This window comes from Mesitornis unicolor, unplaced genomic scaffold (genome assembly GCF_000695765.1).
Source record: "Mesitornis unicolor isolate BGI_N332 unplaced genomic scaffold, ASM69576v1 scaffold17525, whole genome shotgun sequence".
NCBI lineage: Eukaryota > Metazoa > Chordata > Aves > Mesitornithiformes > Mesitornithidae > Mesitornis > Mesitornis unicolor.
The window spans coordinates 1381-26510 of NW_010184983.1; the positions used below are offsets into that span (position 1 = coordinate 1381).

The following is a 25130-nucleotide window of genomic DNA, read 5'->3' on the forward strand; positions in this document are numbered from 1 at the left end:
CTGATTTTAGTCAGACAAATCTAGACTCCTGGCTATGTTGTTTATCTAGCTATTTTCGTATTTTCTGTTTTTAGATGATCACACATGAAAAGACAGGCACATAAATTCTGCAAAACTATAAAATTTATACTGTGACAGGCTGTGCAATGGACAGCCTTTTAGAGTATTAAAAGTTACTTTAAGAGTATGTACATTTAAGGATAGCTGGTAAGAAAAGCTGAAGAAGCAAAATTCTGTCTCTGTCTTTCTTTTAAATTCTTTTTCCTTTTAATACTCTTACAGTTCCTGGGCAATCGTTGCCGTTGGATTGCTGGTTCTAGTTTTTATTGGTCTGTTGGCTCGTGTCCTTGTCAAAAGAAAACCACCGAAAGACCCGCTGTTTTATGGTATGTCTTGGTAACAATGAAGCTAAATTCAGTAAGTGTTAATTTCTATAAATGTTAATAGATGACGGTTAGTTCAGCTTGAACATTTAAGGCATGTCTTCAGAACCCAGTCTGGTGAGATGCTGAGGAGCCAAGAAAGAAAGAAAGACTGGGGGAAGAGAAGGAGAAATAATGCTTCTTTTGAACCTTTTTATTCTTCTCAAATAGGAGGTGCAGTTTAGGGACAAGCCAGACCTCCTATTTGCAAAGAATAACAGTGGAGTTGGGCTGTGAAAGTGTTGCAATATGGTCATACCTGTTCTGTGAAGATCCTCCTTGAGGCAGGATTTGGGCACCAGAGTAGACCTCTCACACATGTCATCCCAAGTGGAATCATTTGGCATTTTTGGATCTTTTAGATCAGTGGCCTCCATAGATTGGTTCTTCTTGTGATTGAATTAATTAATTCTCCCATTTTTATTAGGCTTCTGTGTTAACTCACCTTTGTGATACATAAACAAGTTCAAACTACCCCAACTCCTAGCTCAAGCGGTCTGTGGGCTCGGACAAATGTTTCTGTATTGATACTTTGCCATAAAAGTGTAGAGATATCGAGTACCTTTTCAAATGAAACCTTAGGTCTAAATTACGTTACAGCAAAAATCTAGAAGACAAAACACCACTGTTTTTGAAGTTTTACAAGATCGCCTGTAGGCAAACCACCTGTATTTGCCCTCTTCTTCCTCCTCATCATAACTTGTAGGTGTCTTTGTTCTTTGCGAGGCCAGGAACTCTCAATTCACACTGAATTCAAAGGAAATAAATAACATAAACCTACTGCAAATGAATTTCCTGTCTCAAAGGAGTGACTTGCTGACTTACCAGATAGGTCTCCTATGGCACACTGTGTCTAATGCAGTTTGTCTTGCTCACCTCCTAAAACGGCAAGTCACATTTTCCTCTCCGCCTCCATCTTGTTGTCCTTTCTCCTTTCCAAGAGATGACTGCAGTCAAGGTCGTCTACTCTGTGTGACCAAGATTTTTGAACGGCTACGTAGTCCTTTCTGCAGATGCTGATTTTCCACGTACGCCGTGCCTACAGCTCTATGGAATATCACGTTCCTAAGAAAAGCCTCTGAAGAACTTCGTTGACTAAACACTAATTAAAAAATATCAACCTTTGTGAGAAAGTCATCCTGTACGCTAAATATCTGTGACCTCAAAGTAGATGCATCTAGTTCAATAGATCTCTGCCTGACTGAATTTGTCAGTGAAGTAACTGTTATTCCAAGTCTTTTATTAATTTTTTTCCTTTATCTTATTACAGTTTATGCTGTATTTGCCTTTACCAGTGTAGTGAATCTAATAATTGGACTGGAACAGGATGGAATTATTGATGGATTCATGACTCATTACTTGAGAGAGGTAAACAATTGTTTGGCTTACAAATGCAAACAAAATTTTTACTATAAATAGCTTCTTATGATATTTTTCACAGAAAAAACAGCCGCTAACACGTTGAAATGGGTCGTATTGAATTTGATCATTAACCTGTTTCATTATTGTTATGGAAAAAGCCTTCATTCACTTGAAACCAATGATTCATTTGGAAAATATAGCATACCTTTCAAGCTCCAGCGTTACTTCATGTAGTTGAATTAACGCTGTTGTGTGTTAACTTCTGTGGGAACTGAGTAGACTGTACGCGTTAGCAGAAAGCCATGGGTACTCGGAAGTGGATGAGTACTGCAGTATCTAAATGCGTTACCAAGAAGGAAACAAAATTGCTCCTTTATTTTTGCCTGATCACTTTACTAAAAGGAATTAAAGTAGAGTTAAAAAATGATGATGCCAGATACCTAGTCAGCAGAATCTGTTGGCTGCTGAATATCAACATCCACCAAAAATAGCTCAGTAAGAGCTTGATATGAAAGTCACGAAGTCATTGAAAAGATTCCATGAACTTTAGCGTGAAATGAGTTGGACCTTACAAGGTTATACCTTGTCATCAATACATGCAATGCTGTTGTAGATCTCTCACTACTATCAGGTTACTAAATACATTTTTGTTTCTTCCATATTAAATGCATCTTTATTTTGTAGCTTTTATCACAAAATATGGGAAAGTAGTGTTTCTGTAATATAGCAAAACAATGCTGACAGTCATACATAGGAATTTTTCCTCCTATCTTGCACCCTGTTTTGCTACTGTATTACTGATTTAATTATACCTGATCCTGCCTAAGACAAGTTTGTGCTTGGAAATGTATATTATCAGTCAAAAACTACCGCTGGATTGAAAGAACATCAGTTGCTTTTCTAAACTGTTTTCCTATATTCATTGATTGTTAGTCTTCCTCTAATCACTGTATCTTTTCTAAAATAAATGTTCCCTAGGGTGAACCATATCTGAACACTGCGTACGGCCATGTGATCTGCTATTGGGATGGCTCCGTTCATTATCTGATGTATCTGTTGATGGTGGCAGCTATTGCATGGGAGTAAGTCATTTTGATTTGTGTACTGTTTACTTTGCTTGGATTCTCATTTAACTTACAAAGGATTTTCTTTTCTATGCAGTATTTAGATTTTAATTTCAAGACTGTTTCATGTGTTAAGCCAAAGCAACACTATTAAAATTTTGTTACTTTCAGGAATTGAAACCTCACCAAGTTAACCTTTCTCTCAGCTGAATAAGACCAGCAGATCCAGAGTTGTAATCTCTCTTTGCAGCAGAGAGCATAGCCCCTCCGAATGCTTTGTGTTAGTTAAAAGGAAAGCTTAAAGAGGATGCACATTAAAAACACACATGTAACATCTTTTTAAAAAATACCATATTTATGATGAGAACAGTGTATTACTTAGCATGATGATGTTCTCTCATCTGTTTTAGAAAGTATCATGCAGTTTAAGAGAAAATGGTTATTTCTAGATGTTCTTTTGTTTCTTGCTGTTGAATAAAGAGTTTGAGAAGATAAGCACTTAAATTCCTGAGCTTAATGTACCCCCTGGTAACAGAAGCACTACCGTAATTAAATTAATTATCAATTATCTGATAGTCTTGTACAACCTGTGATGTGCAAAATCATCAGTCAGCCGTCAGCTGAGTGAAACATAATGGCAAGTAACTGTGCACAAATCCTCTACTGTTCTTGTGATAACCCAAACCATTCCATGATTCTGTAACCTCCTCATGCATGAATGTAGGATTTTTCCATCTCCCCCTCTCAGAGGCAAGAATCCACTGCTGACTTGTGGTGCAGGTTTTAAAACCCTTACTTACTAAGATACAGCCATGGGAGTCAGTGTATTTGAGGGTGATTTGGGGTAGTGGATTTTTAGGGATGGTGCAATAATTATGTCTTGCTTTCTTTTTTTAAACAGACAAAGCTATAGAACCATTGGCCTCTACTGGCTCGGTTCCATTGTAATGAGCATCATTGTCTTTATGCCTGGAAACATTGTGGGTAAGGACATAATTTATACGAATAACTTTTTCCTCTGAAACAATTTCTAAAATCAGCATTCTGCTCTCTGAATTTCACTGTAGTGTTGGTTCCTTTCTCTAGTAATATGAAAGAGGAATTTTAGAAATATCAAAAAAGAAATGCAAGATATTTGGAAATTTAAATAGGAGAGGGGAAGACAGAGTCTGGGAAAAAAAACCAACCCTTTCAATTTACATTGTTCTCAAGGAAAAAAATAGTATTGTATTTTGTTATACCCATAAGGCTTTCATCCAGACTGTGCTTTAAGCAATGAGACAATAATTGTCTTTTAGTATCATTAAAAAATGTAAATCTTGTTTTGCATAAAATTTACAATTTACTTTCAAGCAGCTTACAAGAGGCATCCAGATCACCTTTAAAAGTGAAATCTGGAAGTTATTCTACAAAAAATAATAATAAATCTAACTTTCCTAGATTTCTAACATAAATCAGTGCATAGCTGTGGTGCTAGAGGTTGAGAATTGTAATAAAATTTTTGCACCATTATTACAGACAGGTGGTCCTTTAAGAGTGGCGCCCTCCTCAAAGATTTCCTTTTTAGCAAAGCTTAGATTGATGCAGAGTTGACAAGCTTTTCATGGAGAAAAATGTTCACGTGTCCAAATCCTGTAGACAGCTTTAGAAAAGCTTGCTATGGCCTCACTTTTTATGGCAGAGGAGAAGTATTCATAGTGCAGCCTGAGGCCAGTGCAGTTCCCTCCTTTGTAGATATACAAGCACCACAGGGAAAGCAGATCTAATGTGATAATATCTCTTCCTCTTTCCTCTAGGGAAGGTTGAGAAACTTGTTTTCAGAAGCATGCCTTCTGCCTTCCTTTCTGACGTAGAGAGTAGCCAGTGTAAGACACAGCTTTTCCTGATATACCTGGGCTGAGGATAGCTCTCTGAATTTATATTTTGTCCTCAAATATTAGTACAGGCCTGTAGGAGAAATCAGGACTTTGGAAAATGAATGCTCTATCAGATCTTAAAAAAATGGATACATTCCTTTAATTTTTTTTTTTTAAGAATGATGTCTCTACTTGAAGCTGGTTCCATTAAGAGATTTCAAAGCTGTCTCAACCTATAGGATTATCTATTGCAGAGTGACAGAGGTGGTTTCCTGTCCACTCAAAGACACCCTAATTTCCAAAATGGCTTCTTATCTTTTAGGCTCTCTGTCACCTGTGGCTCTACCACTGTTGAGCACATGATTTTCAACAAGATTTGCATGTTGCTTTTCCAGCAGTTTCTAATGAGTCATGTTTGTATTAAGATAGCTGCTTCAGGTTTGATATCACATAGGCTCTTTTTTAACTCTTCTGCAAAACAGCTTATAAATTCTCATACATCTTATTTTTTAACAGGCAAATATGGAACAAAAGTGTGTCCTGCTTTTTTCTTAAGTGTACCATATATTTGCCTTCCCATATGGGCTGGGTTTCGAATTTATAACCAACCTTCAGCGACTCACGACACTCCAGTCAAGGTAATATGATCGTATTTAAGTGTTGGCTACTGTTAGGAAAGCTGAAATATGCTTTCTGTTTCCAATGAGTTTTATAGGAATGTACTGTAACTGTTCACTGTTATGACAATTGCTGTCATGCTGTGTAGACACTGTAAAAATATCTATATTGCAGGACCATTTCATTATTGTGGGATAAAGAAAAAGCGAAAGACTCTCATGTATAAAGAACAAATTTCTAGGTGTCCATCCATGATTCTTCAGTAGGAAAGAGGAATACAGACAGATGTTCATATCTCCTGAAGTTTGGAGAACAGCTACAGAATGAACACTTTTAGGAAAATCCCTATGAAAGGCAAACTGGGGAAAACTTCAGGTGCCAAACCCTTTTCTACCCTCCTGCATAGGCTTATAGGAAGCCACATGTCCCATCCCAAGCAATTTGGCAACAGTAATTCTGGCCAGAAACACATTCTTTAGAGTCATCGGGGTACAGAAGTTAAGTGTAGTTAAGGGTAGTGATGGCAATTTTTGCCATATATAGTAGTAAGAACATCCTTTGCACAGAGGATGGATGAAGGTTTCAGTTTGTTTCCTAGTACTGAGAAGACCACAAAAACTGCTATTGTAGAAAATATGTGATGGACAGCTTATCTGCTGAAATACAGCCATGTCTCCTATGCTGATCAGGAACTAAACTGCTAGGTTTGATATTTTACTGTGGGATATATTCCAGAGAAACTTAGGTTCTAAATATCATTTCAAAAAGAGATTCACTTCTAAGTGAATCCTGTCTTGTAAACCTAAACTTCCTTGCTCAGAAGTTCAGGAGGCATTGGGCTGTGATTCCTTTCATGGGGGCCTCCTACTCTTCCTAAGTTGTTTCTTTTTTAGTAGTTGTATTGTATCTTCACAGCTAATTTATGCTCCATATCCATGCCTAGATGCCTGGGTTCAATATCTGCATACCTAAAAATGCCTTTAAATCTTAACATGACTCCTCCTGATTTTTTCTTATTTTTATGCATCTTTCTCACTCTTAAATTAAATATTGTTTCCAGAAAATAGTGTGTAATGCTACACTGATTAGCTGATTAGCAAGTCCTGAAAATACTTAGTTCCCTTCCAATAGATAATTTGCAATTAGCCGTCACATTTAACTTTTTTAAAGTTATCATTATTCAGAGTTGGTATTAAAAGATTTAAGATGAAAATATAATCATGCTTTTAAACATGATAGTGCAAGTATATAGAAAATATACTTACATGAAAGCAACAGAAGCAGGGTATGTTGGCCAAGTATTCATTGCTGTAATATTATTATAAACCAGTTAGTTTGAAAAAAAAAATCGTCGCGAGGACAGAGAAGAGGTTATCAAGTTTTTGGTGTTTTCTAATAGAGATGGGTACATGGGAGAGGAATAGAGTTATGCCCTCATTTAGACTCAAACCAAGCTGTGCTGCAGTATTTACAAAGCCCAGCGGATTTATCTACAAGTATAACAGCTCAGCAGAGTTGAATGTAACTTAAAATTCATTAACAGAATTAATACACATAAATTCAGATTTGCACATGAGTGCTGAAGGGACTGACTTCTGTGGACAGCAGACAAGATTATTCTGATTCCTTTAAACTCATCATGTAAGGGGCCTCTCAGAAGCTATGGAAAATAGCTTTTTCCTGGAAGTGAGAGAAATTACAAAGCATGCCTACAGACTTCCTTGCCACACAAAAGAAAAGCAGGGTTGGCGAGATCTGTGCAGAGTTGAGTGTTGTTTGCAGTAAATGGGAAAGCTGTGGCAGGTCATCTTTACTCAGCCAGTGTACTTAACATGCAATTGATTTGAGTATGCATGAGGTGGCCTTGCTGTGTTAAAAGAAGGGTAAGGCAAAATTACTACGTAGCTGAGGTCTGTCAGCAAAGCGCATACTGTCTTCCAAATTCTTGTTTCTGCTATTTTCTTTTTAAGCTTTGCATTTTCATGTTGTTTGCAAAAATGTATACATAGGAAAAAAGAGGTGTAAGTTTTCTGTACCTTTGGCAATTTCACAAACTTGTATTGCACCAAATTTTGTTTCCAATATTGGCTTTGTCCCCAAAACCTCTAGGTACAAAGTTCTATTGTAGCACTGTGATCACAGTAAATACGCACATTCGTTTAACAGACCTTTTGAAAGGAGTGTGTATATATATGTAAGATTCATACTTAAGATTCATAAGATGTTAGATGTCTATATATAAGATTCATACTTAGACAGAAGTGGAAAGAAAAGATATCAACCCTCAAACTTTCCATTATCCTTAGGTAGCCTGCATCTGAAATTGACTTGAACTCAGCAGCCATGGGAGGCCTTTGTCTTTTGTAGGAATAAATATTAGCATATAGATACTCTTTGCAGGTAATATTAGAAACATTCCTACACTCATACTTTAAATACCGTGAAGTGACACAGGCCCAGGTCATAATTACACATTGCCAAAACAGACCTGTTATTTGTGTTTGAAAGACAAACAAAGGTCTATTTGTTTTTCTGGAAAAGATCCTTTACAAGACAAAAAAAATAGTTTTATGAAAGGGGCAGCCTATGTGTTTAAAATAGCCTTATTTTTGTTAAACTACAATTCACATCTTGTGGTTCTTACTCAGGAATTGTGCTTGCCAGATTGGTTCTCCTGTTTCAACAACTTTATTGTGAATATCTTGATCCTGAGTGCTTTTAACTGTGCCTCTACATCCTAATTATTGTTCTGTGCTTTGGAGACAATTCCACAAGTGTATAACAGGAAGGAAACCAGGTTTTTCTTTTGCTGTCTGCATGTCAACACAGGGCTAATAAAAAGGAAGAGGAAATGAGTAACACGCATAAATGGGGAAGTTTTCCCTCGGAACCACAGAAGGATACTCTGATGTGCTTAAAATTTTGTCTGTGACTACACAGTGCTGAAAGTCTACCTGAAATTATTTCCATGGGTCTTCCAAGTTTTACCATGTAGGCAAAGAGATGACTGTGGTTCCTCCAAGCCATCTTCCATGTTGGACATCCTTTGCTACTGTGGACTATGAACCCCTCACATCTGCCCACGCGGTGCAGCCGCGGGATCCCTGTTCTGAGGAAAGGAGGCACAGATCAGATCCAGATGCCGAGAAGTGCTTCAGTGCCCATCAGGATCCACAGCATACAGTAGTAAAGAACGAAAGGAGAGTTTTTCCATATGCACACACACACACACGCATATCATTCTCTATTTCTGCATTACTTATTAAGATATATCATTTGCTCACTGAACTCAACAGAGAACTCATCTGGCCACAGAAAAGCTTTTATTTTATGCTTGTGATATTCCATTAATTTCAATAGCATCACAGGCTGCTGACAACCAGCATTCACTGTCAGTAACGGGATGGACCCTCCTTTTGCTGTCTCTCCAAACAGTTGTTTTACAAAGCGTATTAGATTCAACTTCAAATGTCTGAGACAAACCACTGTTTCCAAAGCTTTTCTACATAGGGACATTCAGGAAACTGAATTCATTCCAATTAACAAAAGACACAACTTTGGAGAAGTTAATTATGCTGCTTTAAATCCTTATTTGATTGCAGAGTTAGAGTAGTGTTTGTTTGGTTTAAGTTGCTTTGAAAGTAAATTAATCTGTATTGAAATAGCTTCAGTTTAGATCCATCCATTTCTAGAGTTCATTCAGATTTATTTTCCTCACTGCATCCTGTAAAGTCTGAAGTCACCTTTTTAGGGAACATAACTGAGAACGAACTGCTTTTATCGTAATGTTTCACTGCTTCACCCTTCTTGTAGTGACTGATCTGGAGATAAATCTATGTCTTGTGGAATTGGTATGTACCCACTAAACACGTTCTGTGTTGCAGGTAGTTCAGGAAGTCCAGAAGAAAGGACTCCTAAGACGACCAATAGATTTAATGTTAGCTGCGTACCTCATTCTAGCAACAGGGTTTTGCATATTTAGGGGCATGGTAAGTTGGAGATACTTTAACATTCTGGCCTCTAATTTTCAGTCAGACTTTTACATTTGAAATCATTGTGTCTGTGTGAAAAAGTATGTACATTTTGGTCAGTGGAAATCCTGTGACTTTCAGGGTTGGAATAGGGCAAATTGATTATTCATGATAATTAGTGGTGTTTTGCTTCTCCATTTTGCCCAACGTGAAGTATGGTTTTCAAAAGGTGCACAATCACAAGAGTAAATAGCATCCCAAGGGCAGATCAACATGACCTAAAACCGTTTTCATTGGTCTGCTGTTACATTTATGGCCAAGAACGTAGAGAAAAACCAGCTAAATTAAATCTGTATTTATGTCTTTCTAACCAGAGATGCATAATTAAAATTTTATATGAAACCAAGTTAATTTACACTGCATGAGATAGAGAACATTTCCACTTGAAAAAACAACGTATTATCCACATTACCTGCAAACACATGCTGTTTCTACTTACCAAGAACAGATTTTTAAAAAATGTTTGCTTTTTAAGCATAGTTGATTGAATTAAAATTTCTGAGGGAATGAGTCAGTACAGAAAATGCTTGAAGTAGATAATATGGTAGTAGGTATATCTAGTCCTTTGTCAGCTCTAAAGCATTTTCTGTCTTGAGCTGAAGGGAAGTTGAGTGTCATTCAGTGAACAGAGCTCAGATATTTAGGTGTCTTAAACAGCTGCCTGCTTGCCTAATTTGTAGGTCTGATCCTGTCTAGAATAATTCAAGTGAGAGGTGACAACAAGTACCCAAGCAACATTTTATTTACCTAGCAATGGTTGTCCTTTTGTAGTTCTGCTGCTCACAGTACTCTGCCATCTTCTGCCGTTTCTCTGAAAACTTGCCTCTCAGAAATATTTTTTTCTTCTAACTTGTCACAGACTGCTTCATTTCTTATAGATTATGCTACTTCAGAGCACCACTGATGCAGGTTAAACAACCATTTTACCAGTAATTTTGCTGTGGGAAATGTTAATCTCATGCTCTAACATCTAACTTGGTTCTGCAATCCCACCTCTTCATTTCTCAGAGGATGTTTTTTGTTGATTTTGAGAGTGTGGTCATTTCCTTATATATTTCCTTTACCAAACAGGAACTGCTTACTGGCATTACTTATTCATACAGAGTGTTGATACTTGTTCATACTGAACATCTCTGCGTAAGCTGCAGTAACCATGCTTTTGTGAAAAAGCTAATAAAACATAATCGGTTATAGTCCACTCAGACCTGCTTCTTGGATGCCCATGTTGGAAAAGAACAGGGAGGAATATCCACTGTTTGTAAATCTTTGCATTTCCCCCTCAAAGTCACAGAACAAATACACAAGAAATTAAATAGTGCCAAACTTACTGTTCTGTCCCGTAACTTAGGCATTAACGCTGCCTTGCCATAAAACTCTTAGTGGCAGCTGTTGACACATACAGTATTTTTTATAGTAGATTTAAGGGCTACTACGAAAAGGAACTACTTTTGCAACTGGATCTCTCTTCATGTTTATTGGGAACATTGTTCTTTCTATAGGAATGTAAAATCCAGTAATGTCTCCTTTGCTACTCTCTTTTAAAAATTATTATTGTAACACCTGTCTCTGCATTGCTCTCCACTGCTACCTTGCCACGATGCAACTCTTCTTGGGCTACATTCGTGGCTTGCTATCCTAAAATTGGGTGCCTAACCTGATGTTTCCACTGTTTGAGCAATTTTCCATTGGAAAGTTCGTTTGCTGGGATCAAAGTCTGTCTATCAGAGCAAATCAATAGCAATTATACTTTTACTACACCATAGTCAACTGACTGAATTCTCTTCTAGTCAAAATCTTTAAAGCAGGCTGTCAGCATTTCCTCACAAATGCTCTGAGCAGGAGCTGAGAGGAACTGCATTTCAGCTTTTTAATTGGTGATCAAACAGATCATCTTTGCAATAGATTTTAAGCAAGACTCCGGGGTAGCAGTGCTGCAGACCGCTAGTGAGTCTCTAGGGCTGGTAACAGGTGTCACGTTAGCTTGTTTTAGAACCAATTCTTTGTTCACGGGAAGTTTTAAAAATTCTTCTTAGATTGCCCTGGATTGCCCTGCTGACCTCTGCCGGCTATATATTCAGCTTCACGAGCCTTATATAAAAGATCCTGCTGCCTATCCTAAGCTTCAGGTAAAGCATTGACTGTGGAGCATAGAGTGTTAAGAAGTGATTTGTTAACTGGCACAAAGATGAAGCCGTGGGTTGCACAGATGACAAGTTCAATAAGGGAAGTATGTGTTCATGGCAAACTAAACAGTATTTCGTATTTTCTACTACAGCCATTATAGGGTATCAACTCTTTGTTGTGATAAACTTAACTTGGATTCAAATAAGTTACCCAGAGTTACACATCCTAATTACTGAGGTTTCTTTTAGTATATCCCATGAACCAGATCTGCGTGCTTTTTATGATCATGCCCCTTTCTTAGAAGGGCAATGCAGACTTTCAGTCTGGAACAATGGAGCAAAAGGAGTGTAGTGGCACTAGATTCCTTAATCTTGTTACGCTTCTGTTACCAGTGTCACACTCCGTGAAGCATGGCACTTTTTTACAAACCCTATTTACACAAGCATTGCAAAGGGGGGAATGTTGTGCTTTAGTTTCGTAGTATTCGCAAGGCTGCCATTCTTTTGTAACCTTGGCTGCTACATGGCAGCAATGCCTGAAGCAGTAAGAGTGCTTACGAGTGAGGCAACGAGCAGAACCCAAATATCTCTGCTGGACCTGGTCTTTCTGGGAAAGGGGTGGCTTGGGTGTATCTCACACCTCCCAGCTGAAAGTGCAGTGGAGCTTGAGAAATGGACACCCATGTTGTGTTGGACACAGAGTCAGGTCAAGCCATGTTTACTGGCGTGGTCTCAAGATGGCAAGGGGCAGGAAACGTCCTGGGATGAAGTGGATTTGGATGGGGCAAAGAGACCACAGCCATCAATGTTAGTGGAGGCCTCAGGGTAGCTGGATCCAGTCAACACCATCCAGGTGTGAAATTCTTTTCTCAAAGAAGTTAGAACTGCAGAAAGGTCTGGGAATCCATGCTGCCAGGAACGTAGTTTTGAATAGTGTCAATTCCTCTGTCAGCAGCTGGCTATTTTTTAGATGCATCTCCCTCACACTGCAAAGCAACTAACGTTTCTGTTTAAAATGCAGATGCTGGCATACATGTTCTACTCCGTGCCGTATTATCTGATTACTCTGTATGGCCTGCTGGTGCCTGGTTGTTCCTGGATGCCCGATTTAACCCTTATACATGCTGGAGGACTAGCTCAGGTATTTCTTTGTAAAATGTTCACTCTTGAATTACAGGTTAATAAGTAGAGACCTATGGAATAAATAAGGGGCCTAGGGCTTGATTTGCTCATGTGAGTTTTATGCCATCGTCACTCAGATCACCTTTTATGTCTCTGAAAAAAACTAATTTAAGGGAGTGGAGAATCAAGCCTATTATATGTCTCTAATGACTGCATTCTTGCTTTAGTAGTCTTCTCTACTTCTGCAGAATCTTTTTATTGGGCTCACGTGAACCTTATTTAAGCACCACGCACTCTTTAGCTGAGACCATGAAGGAAGCCTGTGTTAATACTTTAACAGTTCATCATGTAAGGAAAAAACACTCAAACACAACAGAACAGTAAAATACATTGTTTCCATAATATGTTTTGGCCAACTAGGTAGTATGAAAAAGATAAATGGAAAAAAAACTTTCTACTAGTCACACAAAATGAACAACATCAGTTGATGATTTTGATATAACATTGGGAACCTCCTGGACCACAAACCACAGTAACACGAAGATGTGCTCGTGTTGCTAAAGGCAAACCAATGATCGTACTTTAACTCATTCTGTTCTGATTCTCTAACAACTATAGTTAGTTACTAGATGGTGCTGATGGCTATGAGGAGATGGGCCAAACCAAAGAAATTCTGTGGGAGCTAGTAAGTGACTTCTCATCACATAGAAATGACCGTTTAGCAGCTGAGACAGTGACAGTTGATTTTTACTGTACATAGGAATAGAAATGTGCTCTGAGCATCCAGACAATGCACATAATCCTGCAACAACAACGAGAACACAGGGACATGGCAGTAAGTGCAATTCAAGTACCACTTTTAGACAAACACAGACCAACACTTTGTACCTCAGGCCTTCAATAACAATCATGGATACAAACTACAATCCAGCTTAAATGCCCAGTAAGGATGGGGGGAGTAAGAGTTTATTTTTATTTTCTATTTGTGAGCAACTATCACAGAGAATAGGACTTTTTCTTTTTTTTTAAATCACACCAGTTTCTAGAGAATCTTGAATCACCAAATTAGATCAAAACAGAACCTGGCAAACATATTAATAAGGAGGTTTAAATGCTCAAACAGTTATCATAAATGTCGTACAACTGTGTTTGGCCCAAATCTAATCTAAAAAAAGCACAAGCTAGCTAAAGTAGGCAAGCCAGTGTCAGGAACATCTCTCTACTGACAGATTACTCAGGTTTCATGAATTCCCCAGACAGTCAGGAAAGAAACTGCTCCTTCAAAGATAATTCAGCACAAGAAAGAGTAAACCAGAAGTCAGAGTGCTGACTATCACAATCTTGCAAACGTACCAAAAAGCCCAGCCTCTCACATTGGAAGTGATTTCTGTTTGGTTTTGGTTTATTGGGGGTTGTTTTGTTTGTGGTTTCATTTGTGTTTGATTGTTTTTCCTTTTAAATGTTTCCCATAACAAACACTCACTTTTTTTTAGATCTATATGGCAGTTTGTACCTTTTAGCTGCATGATTAATACATGCAACATTTTGTTCCTAAGGTGTAAAACCCCCTCTGTTGTCTCTTGTGGTCTGACTTCAGGATAATGCTGATTTATACATTAGACAAAGAGACAAAAAGCTACTGCTAACCCAAATCTAATACTTAAAATTTCCCATGTTACTCTTTAAAGCTTGTTCTAGGCACAAGCAAAAACTGTGGGCTGACAAGATGTTGTTGCACACTCCGCACATTTTATCCTGATTCAAAAAACACTTCAAGTTTGGGAGGGTTGGGATTGTTTTTGTAGTTTTTACTTTAATGCACTGCAGAATGAACGTCAGTCATCCCACAACTGAACATGATTTAACTGATTTGACTTGTGAGCAACCTGGGACAAAAAACATGTGACAATGAATTGAGGACTCCTTCTGTATTATTTTTGATCTTGGCAATTTTGAGGCACAAAACACATTTCCAGGTTTGTCTACTGTTTTCTCAAGTTAAAACATTGTAATTGATAATTAAAACATACGTAGTTACTGAAACACATTTTTCTTTCTATTATGTACAAAGGTCCCAAAAAAGGTAAATACCTAATGATGGGAACAGTGGGCATTGCCCCCTGGGAATGAACACTGCTCCTACAGATGGGGAACGTGGAGGTTTTAATTATTTTTATTTCTATCATTATGAAGTATGTACTTTTTACAAAAACAAGTCTCAAAACAACACATGATGCATCTAAAACTAAGAACCTCCAATAGTGCTTCGCCTTTCACGCACAAAGAGAAATATTTACTGTTTTTCAGAATTACATGCAGCTCTCAGCTTGAATTATTCTGTTACTAACAGTCAGACTCCAAAACCAGATTGTGACCCCTATTGGACTTTCTGAAGCTTCAGGAAGAGCTCTTTAAATGCCACATGACTGGAGTACCAGGAGCTTTGATGATACAAAGTGTTGGAATAGCCTCTGTGAGCTTGGTACAATTGGCATTTCTGTATGCAAGTGAGCCACATTGAGAAGGGATGAAGAGCTACAGTGCTGCTACCCAAAACCATTCCGTCTCACCCACTCCATAGCCCACATCCCTTCCCTTTCAGATTTAGAAAGTTATTCTCTGCATTTTCTTCATCTAAGCATTTTTCTTAATCCTGCAATTTTTCGTGGCTACTTTCTGCAGTGCCTCTTGTCTACAAGAGAACGTAAACCCAAGGAATATATTTTTCTAGGTTACGCCCTCCCCACTCTATTTGATGGCTTTCCTTAGGCTCGTAAGACCTGCTCCAAACTCCTCCAAAATCAGTTGCAGTCTTTGCTTGTTTTAGCCAGTTTTAGAGAACACAGAGAGTGAAGAATGACTCCTAACCTTTTCCCAAGCCCTTCCCTAGCTGGAGGGCTTTCTTGATTGCAGGGTAAGAAATACAACAAGTATTGCCTATGACTGGGCTACAGGCAAAAAACACTAAAAAAACCAATAAATCCAAACTCAAACTATTTCACACAGACAAGAAGCTTAATGAGTGCCAGGCATACACAAATTGCAGTTGTCAAGTTGAGCAGTGCCATGTCCAGCACCAGGCAGCTTCTGGTTGCTGTGACAGCCTGATCAGCAGACTGGCCGAGGCATCGAGGTTAAAGGCTGTACATTAGATAGATAAGGCTACCTTAGAAGTTTCCCTGCAGCATCTCATTTGGTTGATTTCTCATCCAAGGTGTAGGGGTTTGATTCTCAGAATTCTCCACTTAGAGAGGGCTTAATAACTTAAGCACCAAGGAATGGCTTATCTGCTGAGAGGACCTGATCGCAGCGAGGTAACACAGCAGACTTGAGGTTGCTCTCACTTACTGCAGTGCCAGCCTATGGCCCAACAGGCACAGTGCTCCCCAGTAACCTACAGCTCTTGTCTTACTGCTTAAAATTGTGCATTTGGTGCAACTGTGCCTGGTACATGAAAGAAGAGCAGGACTGGGCTACTGGTGAGTGAGATCTGCTTTTAAGACACACCTGCTGCCCCAAGCAGGGGAAGAAAAATGCAGAAGCAGAGTACACTTATGGAAAGGAAACACATGAGATTAAAGACATAACACAGTTTCCACAGAGGCAAATCAAATTAAAAAAAAAAAAAAGATACTTTAATAGACCTAAATATCCTCCCTGATAATGAAAGGAAAAAGCAATGTATTATATTGAAAAACAAGTCTAATAAACAGTAACTTCATTATATGGTGCATCATTAGCTAGTAAAAGTCTTCATGGGCTACAAATAGAACAAAATGTTTCTGCTTTTTCCTTTTATAACGCTCAAAGCTCACTAATGTGCCACAACTCTGGTAATAAACAAGACCACACAATAAGGTTTAGATCTTCAAAGGCAACTAGGAGGCTGTGGGAGCTCTGGGTCTCAGAAGCAGTCCCTTACAGCTCCTTATGACAAGGCTTACTATGAACTTATGAATTTATTATCAACTTACTATCATGCACTGCTGGCCACTCTTGGAGACAGGTAGGCCTTGCAATCCTCCATAAAGAAGTACATAGCTTAACATCTTGTTCACCCAGAAAGCAGCTCTAAAATACTACCAGGAGGCTGCTAGTGTCTAGGTATACATTAGACAGCTCCAAATCTCCTACCTGAAACCTGATTGTGGCTGGCTATTTCCTTGGAAAACCATGACCTCATGTAACAAGAGGTCTTTGCTTCTGAGCGCTAATCTCTGGCTGCTGCGCTGAGATGGCTCCCAAGGTGAGGAAAGGCAGCAGGGATCTGAACAAGACCCCCCAGGTGCCAAAGGCAGCTCCTGCCTAAGACAGGTGAGAACAAACAGGCTGGGAGAAACAGACTGAGTGATGAGGCTGACAGAAAAAGGCTGCTGATAGTGTGCCCCAGAACATCTGTTTACTGTGTAATAGCTATTTACAGCAACATGCTAAGTGGCACTCTGCTGAAGTGTGTTTGTATTTGATTTCTTTGATTACTCTGTTTCCTGACTCAGGTTTGCTAGATCAGCTCTCCCTGTTAAGTGGAGTTGGTTACAATCACCTGAAAATCCATCTCCTGGTCCATTGTAATGTATGGCCTCAGCCTCACCTTTTGCTAGAGGGGTGTATATTAAACCACCTGCACTGTATTTCAATTTCTACTTTACTGACTTTGAACAGAATTGTGTTCTTTGGGAGTCCAAAATAACTCCCGCTGAAGCCAGCACAGAGGACGTGATTTGGCCATAGTGCACTCCTCTGCATTTCTAAAATCCTGGTGTTCCTTTCTCCTGCTCTGCTTAAGATCAAATTGATGTTTATCTTCTCAGAGCTCCTCCACTGCTAACTACCTAAATAATAAAAATATTGGGCACACAATAGTTAACGTGAATGAGCTGTGGCTTGAAATAGCAGGTAACAGATGGAGACAAAAGACAGCGACTATCCTGACGCTTCTATCTTTAAATGTTTGTTTATGCTAAAAATACGCTTCAGCCCAGCAAGCTTGTCTTTGGATGTAACCTTCACTGTAAACTTAACCTATACTTCAGAACCTCTCCCAGCCCAAAAGCCAAATGTCACAGACATTTTCTGACATCGTCAGGAGTTCTGGGATCAGAATCTGGAAGGCTGGGTTTAAGATTAAAAAAAACAACTGAAAGCTTCCCAAATTTTATTTCCTAACTGCATTCAGTTAGCGCGTGTCTGTCTGCTTCCCATTGATGCCAAACACAACATTCCTGGGTAGGTGGGTGCGAGTCCTACCCCCACCACTGGGCAGAGGCTCAGGAGGGCAGACCTCTGCGGTGATGCACGCCCCAGCAGCTGTTTGCCTGAGCAAGGATCATGGACCCTGCTGCACGAATAATCACCTACACGCCAAGGGTGAGATCCTATACCTGATGGAAAGATCAGTGCCACCATGTGCATAAAATAGACCTCCCACCATGGTACTAACTGTTCCTCTTATGCCTCTTACACCAAGACATTCACGACCTTAATTTAGACTGTATTTTTATACTGCTGTGCAAATGTATGAGGGATAATTCTGGAATAACGGGGTTGGCTTGGAAAATGTTGCTGGAGATGGTTACTTGCATGCAGATTACGCTGTCTTTCCAAAATACACATCAACTTCACCTTTTTTTAATATATATGTTACATATACACCACAGGCTCAATTTTCCCATATTGGTGCTTCTCTTCATGCTCGAACTCCTTACATCTACAGAGTCCCTGAAGAAGCAAAACAGTTTTTTCTGATATTGAACATAATGTATGGGATTCTTCCCCAGCTGCTGGCTTACAGGTGTGTCAACAAGCCAGAGTTTTTTATGAAAACAAAGCAAGAAGAAAAAACGGAATAGCACAACTGTTTTCAGCTCCTCTTTTTGGCTATGTATGTAACTGGGTTGGGATGTAACAGAACTGCTCGAACGGAACCCAAACGAAGTGTGTAAGATGTGTAAAATTGCACAGCTGTGTGAAGTTGCACGGTCTGTTTTGTTTATTCTACTGAAAAAGGGAAAATAAAGGCGACTTCCCTCACTACCACTTCTCAACATTTTGACTTTATGCTGCAGTGGAGTTGCTGGTTCACATAGCTATTTTTAAGTAAGCTGCTTTGACAGTTTTAGAAATACTGCATGAAGTTAAATAATAATAATGATGTCAGTGTTTAGCCTCCACACAGTGAGGAATATCAGCACTAGCAATCCTTATACAGAGCTACTGTAGAATATGAAGGTCAATGTTTTGAAGTGTGAAAAATTAACATACATAACTCTGTCACATGCACAAGTTTTATTTGTCAAAAAGTATGTCTTGTGGGTCAGCCTTGTTAAAAATCCCAGGTAATCTTATCAGTAGCAATCAACTCTTACGGTAAGACTCCATATATGATAAGCAAATCATATAGTTCTGTTAATTCTTTTAAGGATTCACTTCTGCAAGGACTGCTCAGCTGCTTGAAGTTAAGCGTGTGCTCACTGCCAGTTCTGAACTGGGCGGGGAGGGCTCATTGCCTTACGCCATGGCATGCATTTTCAGAGGAGGGGTTTTTGGCTGTGTTCTTCCCTGCAGCTACTTTTGCCAATGCCGTTGGGTCATAAACAAGTAGCAGCAAAAAACAGTGACCTTGGTTTCTCTTTGCAATTACAACTATTCCTATGACTTCTATGTGTATTTCTACTAAAAGCAGTACATTTAGTGCCTTTCTCACAGATGAAATTAGCTGATACATTTGAACCGGAAACACTTTATTTTGGGATGTTGACTTTTGGGTGTTTTGACTTAGAGAATTTTAATTGTCTTTTGAAACCTAATCAGTAACAAGGAAGCGTCAGCTCATGCGCATGCGTGTCGTGCCCCGCACAAGGGCCCTTTCGGAGCAGGGAGAAATCCATGCGCTAGCGCTCTCCCGCTGAGCACTGAGCTGTGGCTCACAGCAGTGCTCAGAGGAGAGGACCCACGGTTTGATACCTCTCCAGGAGAGGGGGCAGGTGCAAAATAACCACAACACATCCCAGTCGATGCTTCTTGGCTAAAAGCACCTGAGCAATGACTTCCTCCAGCACCCGGCCTCCCTGGCAGGGGCTCCTTCCACGTACGCTAGAATTTGGGACAGCTCCATCCCAGTATGTGCTCCCAAGAAACCAAACCCGAGCTGCTGGGCTGTGATAGGACATGCTGGCTCATAAACAAGTATTTCAACCTCCAATGTTACTTCTCGTGTTTTTAAAGAAACTTTGAATACATTCAAGGTGAATTTAATAACCTCCTGTAATCCAGAAAAGGCAAAGTACAGAAAAAAATAAAGATCTCACCTGCACTTGTATCTATTATGGTCAACTCATGTTAACAGAATGTTTTGCTTTAATACTTGACTTACATTAATACCTCACATTATTACACGTATGAAGCCAAATATGACGCTAACTTAGTTGCTTACAACCTCAAACCTTACTCCCAATACACATTCCAATAAATTTATTCTGTAAAAACAATACATTTTTTTGTTTTCTTTTTGCTTCCTTTTTTGTTTTTTTGTTGCGGTTTTTTTAGTTTTTTACAGTAAACTCGTCAACTACAAACCTTGAATACGCAAAAGATGTTCCAAGGACAAGCATAACAAGGATTGATAAAACCAGACTAAATATGTTTTCACAATAAAAGCTGGCATAAAAATAAATAAAAATCTCTATTATCACAATAGCAACAATAATGTACACAGAATAATGGATTTGGAATGCTTACTTACTAGTCTAGTTCTATTTCCAAAAGGAAAAAAAAGCCAGAATGACAGCATCCTTTTTTAAGCCTTTCATTGTTTAAAATTGATGTTTTCTTTTGGTTTCCCATAGGGTTCTATATCACAGTAAGCTTAAAAATGGAAAGCATCCAAATGAATGGTTTCAAATTGTGTTGGCATTGGAAAAAATCCTTGTATTAATCTAAAGAAACACAAAAGACTTTCACTAACTCCACATATAGGAACTAAGTCAGATAGTGTACATTACATCATGATTTTGAGAAGTATTAAGAGTATAACTAGCTAGGTACTTCTAATAAGGAAAGGTATTTTATTACATTATTGAACTTGGCGGTGATCTCAACTGAAGAAGAACTTTCATGTTGTAAACTGATCAAAAATCAACAAAGTATGGATATAGGGAAATATAAAATTATGTTTGTGGGTGGAAGATATTGTTGTAGTCTCATGGAGGGGAATAATTTCTAAGATTTTCTTGTTTTAAAAAAATGCTGAATTAGAATGATATAATTTGGAGTTACACCTTTTCTGTCTAGAAAAGGAATCTAAACCATGTTCAAGTATGCGATATCTTCATAAACCTCAGCCACTGGTAAAGGGCAACTTCATGCAACCAAATAATAGGAAAATCAAAAAGTAACCCTTAGAAAAAAGGGTAAAATGTCATTTCTGCAAACACAACAGATAGGAATGTGAATAATGTGCATACAAACTGGGATGCTGTTGATGATACTAATGACCAGATGTGGTGACTCATATCAAATCCAAGAATATTAGACAACCAAACATGTAACCTTCTTGTGTTTTCCCTTAATATTCAGCAGTCATTATGTTGGTTAAGTCTGAAAGAGAGAGAAAGAAAAGACAAAATCACATTTGATGTAAGAAAAGAGCATGCTACAACAAACGCTGTAATTAATGGCTTCTTTGCACTCCTCAAAGCCACAGGTCCAGGTAACCCCCTGGTCTGCTCAAACAGCCTTTTTTTTCTAGAGAAAACCGCTTATGTTACATCAACTAAACACAGCATTATGGACTATTAAAGAACACCGTTTAAAAGGAAACATTTAGGACTTTATTCAAAGTCAGTCATGTATGTGGGTAGGTTTGTGTTTTCCCCAATCATTTAATTACAAATCTCATAGTATACTTCACACACAACCCAAATTTGCCCTTTTCCATGACACTGAATCACTGAGAGGCTTCATGCAAAATCTCAGGCGCTGCTGCACTTGTGAATGCCTCGTGATGAGAAGCCCATTCGTTCAAACAAATGAACTCTTAGCGAGATAAACAGTTTTCATAGCTAATGTATCTGAATTTTGCTTCTGAGAAGGAAACGGTTTGGCTTGAAGTTCACTGTAAGGTGATGACAGAAAAGGAGGAAACTCCCACTTCATGACTGAGTCAAGGCGAGCTCTTGTTTCCCCTGGCATTAGTGGGAACAGGATCAGACTGTCCTCATGTGATCATGGCGAGTGTCTCCAGCTCTTGGTTTCTTCATATTAAACAGAGAGAGCAAAACTCACCTACAAGCACAGGAACAAGCTACTTTTGTCCAACAGGAAGACATGCAACACTACGCAACTACCTACCCCTCAGCAAGACATCCCTCCTCCTTTGTAAAGAACTCAGAGCGCCAATGCTTGCCCACCCACACCCTGACAAACGGAAAGAAACACAACACATGAGCAGTACGAAGGAATTAGTGCTGTACTTGGCGTGATCATCCAAGAAAAAAAACCAACATTAAGGAATAAGGGGAGGGTGGTACAGGTTAAATCCACTGGGGATGATGGACTTTTCATTTTACCTGGGATCCAGAGGAGGGTATGAAAAGGAGACATTTTAGCATCCCTGCACTTGCTCTTTGTTGCCTAAGCTGTCTTCTCTGGCCCATCATAGCTGCTGTGGGTGATGCCCTGGCTATAGCAAACTGTGCTCCTCTATCCATCAGGATAAGAGTTTAGGAGTGCCCACTGAGCAGTGTGGGATCCCAGGCTGGTTGCTGCACCTCTGAGCTATGGGCTGTGTTGTTCTTCTCTCCTGTGACAAGGGGCTTGCAAACAGTAATGGAAACCTGCACTTTCCGTGTGGGAGGTCCTGGTACATCCTGACTAATGACAGGTGATAAGGGTTATTATGAAATGCTCATGCACGTAAGGATGGCTTACAGGAGCTGTTGGAGCCAGCGTAACAACGCACTGCTCCTCCTGAGCACTGCGCTTCACTGACCTCTCTCCTCTTTAAGACTCAGTGAGACTGTACTTCCAGGTGCTTTGGAGATGTGGCTTGGAGGGGTTCGCTGCCATTTCTTTCCTCTCAGAGGGAAGCGCAGACACCCACTAAAACATCTACAAATGACTGGGCAATCAAACCATGCCTTCTGCTGAAGTTCTTAGTGACAGCTGCTAACCCCGCACTGATGGGCAGGATGGGTGGTGAGACTGTCAGTCCCTAGGGCATTCCTCTCAGCTCCAGTGAGGAACGCTGTCCTGTGGTATGAAACCTTTGGATTTATTAACAGCAGTTCCCCTCTGGGCTAAGGACAGAAGATTGGGTAGGCACCGTTCTCACATGGGAAATGTTAATACTTCCACTGCCCACTGTCTCACAGACAGTTCCCTTGGGCCACAGCGTGGCACAGGAGGGACAGCAAAGCACCAGGTATGCAAATCATCCCCTAGGATGTTCACAGTTCCCAGTCCCATCCTCCAGCGTGACACCCAGGTGCCCCCGCAGTCAGCAGCTCTCCCCTCCCCAGACGCAGGCAGCCCCGGGGTCAGCGGGGCCGCGCAGGGACCTCAGCTCCTTGCCCACCCGGGCAACAGGCGCTGCCAGGTTCCCGCGGCAGCCGCTCAGCAAGGATGCGGCAGAGCTGAGCAGTTTCCACGGTCTCCATGGTTTCATGTCTCTTCAGAATCAGATCAGCTCGCATCATCTTTGTTTGAACGAGTCTCTCGGCTTTACCGTAAGATACAGTACAACATGTGTCGCACTGAGCAATGCTACTGCACACAAAAGAAATGGCACAGGATCTGACTGATTTGAGTGAAAAAATTCAGCCATCAATAAAATTGAGGGACAGAGAACTCAGAGAGCAGGGAATAAAGCTAAATCCACAAATTGCCTTGTTTTTTCTGGCACTGAAAATTCCTTTCTCAACAGCATCTGGCAACTGATTCAGCCATGCTGTACTTGAAAAGCTCTTGCTGGATGGGCAGAAGGGTAATTATTTACTTGTTCTGTACAATCATTGTTATTCCATGTTGGTTTGAGGTCAAAATGGTTACAGGATTCAATGTACACAGAGATGCAAAGGGTATATTTCATCTATACCGCCTGCTTTAATCTCAACTTGCATCCAGACATCTATGTTTCTGCTAAGTTATGTCCCATTGCCTTATTTAGCAGTGCTGTTCTCCTGAGCCAGATAAAGGCAGCAGACAACGCACCCCTTAACACCAGAGATTTTTACATTGAAATGTTTACTGTGCAAGAGTTAAATGCATTTTTACAAATGTTATCTTTTTTTTTTGAGCGGCAGATTTTGACTTCCTTCAGATCATTGGAAAAAAACCTCAGACAGAAACACATACTTTGTTTCAGTTTTCTGGGAAAATGCCCACATAAATGCTTTTACATTGAGCAGAGCCCTAAATGCTATGTTTCTAATGTCGATAAAACCCCAAACCTGTTACGCAGCCTAACCAATGTTATTCTTGAGAGGTAAAGAAGGAAGAGCAGAGGAACCAAACATCTCAAAGCCACATCAAGAGGACACAATGAACCTGGGTTTCTCTGGCCAGTTTGGCCATAACACTTGTCTTTCACAGCAGTAACTGGAATTGTTGCTACCCCACAGGAACATCACAACAAAGACCATGTCCTGGACGCAGGCTGTTTTAAATATGTTCTCCCAATTGCAATAGTATCAGATGGCAGTAATTTTGGACCAGATTTTGATCCCCTTATTCATGCTGGCAAGCAGTTGCCTCCACAAATAGATCCACTGACTCCCATGTTAGTAACTGATTGTCAGCGTGAGTAAAAAGATCACAGTCCTTTACCCCACTTTAATATTCAGGCTGTGGCAGGAGCAAAAAAATGTATTTCATTTCCAACAAATCGATTACTTTTCAAAGACTCAGTAAAATCATTCCTCTCCTGAAAGGCAACTACACGCATCCCTACACAAAGAAAGCCTCATTTACCAACACGATGTCCGGACTGTAACTAAAATAATGAATACCAAAAGAAAAACTTGCCACATACCCTCAGTGCTGATCTTAACATTCAAATGCTCTCTAGTGGGGCAGGGACTACAGCCAGCTTTCAAATGCCATTATATGGGTATCCAGAGAGCAAGAGTAAAAAGCAACTTAGGTGTTCAGTGATAAAGATTCAGAGTTACACCAGCCAAGAACCAGACACACAAGTCACCGGAGATTTAAACATGGAATGTAAATCGGCTGCCACGAATTCACTGATTTATAAGCTAATTTTGTACCGCAGAAAGTAAACAACACAACCATGAACACCTTTCCACTGCAATATTCTGGATGTGGTATTCTGAGAAAGCCCAAACAATTTAGCATTTAACTGCAGAGGACTGTCATGGCAAGGTGGGCTCCGTGACTCTGGACGAGCAGACTCTGGGATGGAGTGTCTTAGCTAAAATATTATTCGTTAATTAATATTAGATAACAAAACCCTTGAGCTTCAGGCTTTGCATCTTTCTGGGGAAGAAACCAGTCAAAGGACAGCAATGAGGGAAAG

General features: G+C 39.7%; 2 protein-coding genes across 2 annotated transcripts in view; one reads left to right on the forward strand and one right to left on the reverse strand.

Annotated features, from left to right (window-relative positions):
- Positions 1–262: 262 nt before the first annotated feature.
- TM6SF1 (transmembrane 6 superfamily member 1) lies at positions 263–18862 on the forward strand (the record flags this gene model as incomplete). Its single annotated transcript, XM_010184678.1, is given in 9 exon segments — positions 263–386; positions 1693–1790; positions 2763–2866; positions 3750–3832; positions 5221–5342; positions 9207–9311; positions 11387–11479; positions 12498–12617; positions 18256–18862. Coding segments are annotated over 9 exon segments (1041 nt in total), but the record flags the coding sequence as incomplete, so codon positions are not given.
- Positions 18863–20089: 1227 nt separating this feature from the next.
- Positions 20090–25130, reverse strand: part of LOC104540794 (hepatoma-derived growth factor-related protein 3) — a gene marked incomplete at its 5' end in the record, with an annotated part of 14945 nt that continues 9904 nt past the window's right edge. The window contains one exon of the mRNA XM_010184679.1: positions 20090–21193. Coding sequence (XP_010182981.1) covers positions 21188–21193 — 6 coding nt within the window. The remainder of the gene's footprint in view (positions 21194–25130) is intronic.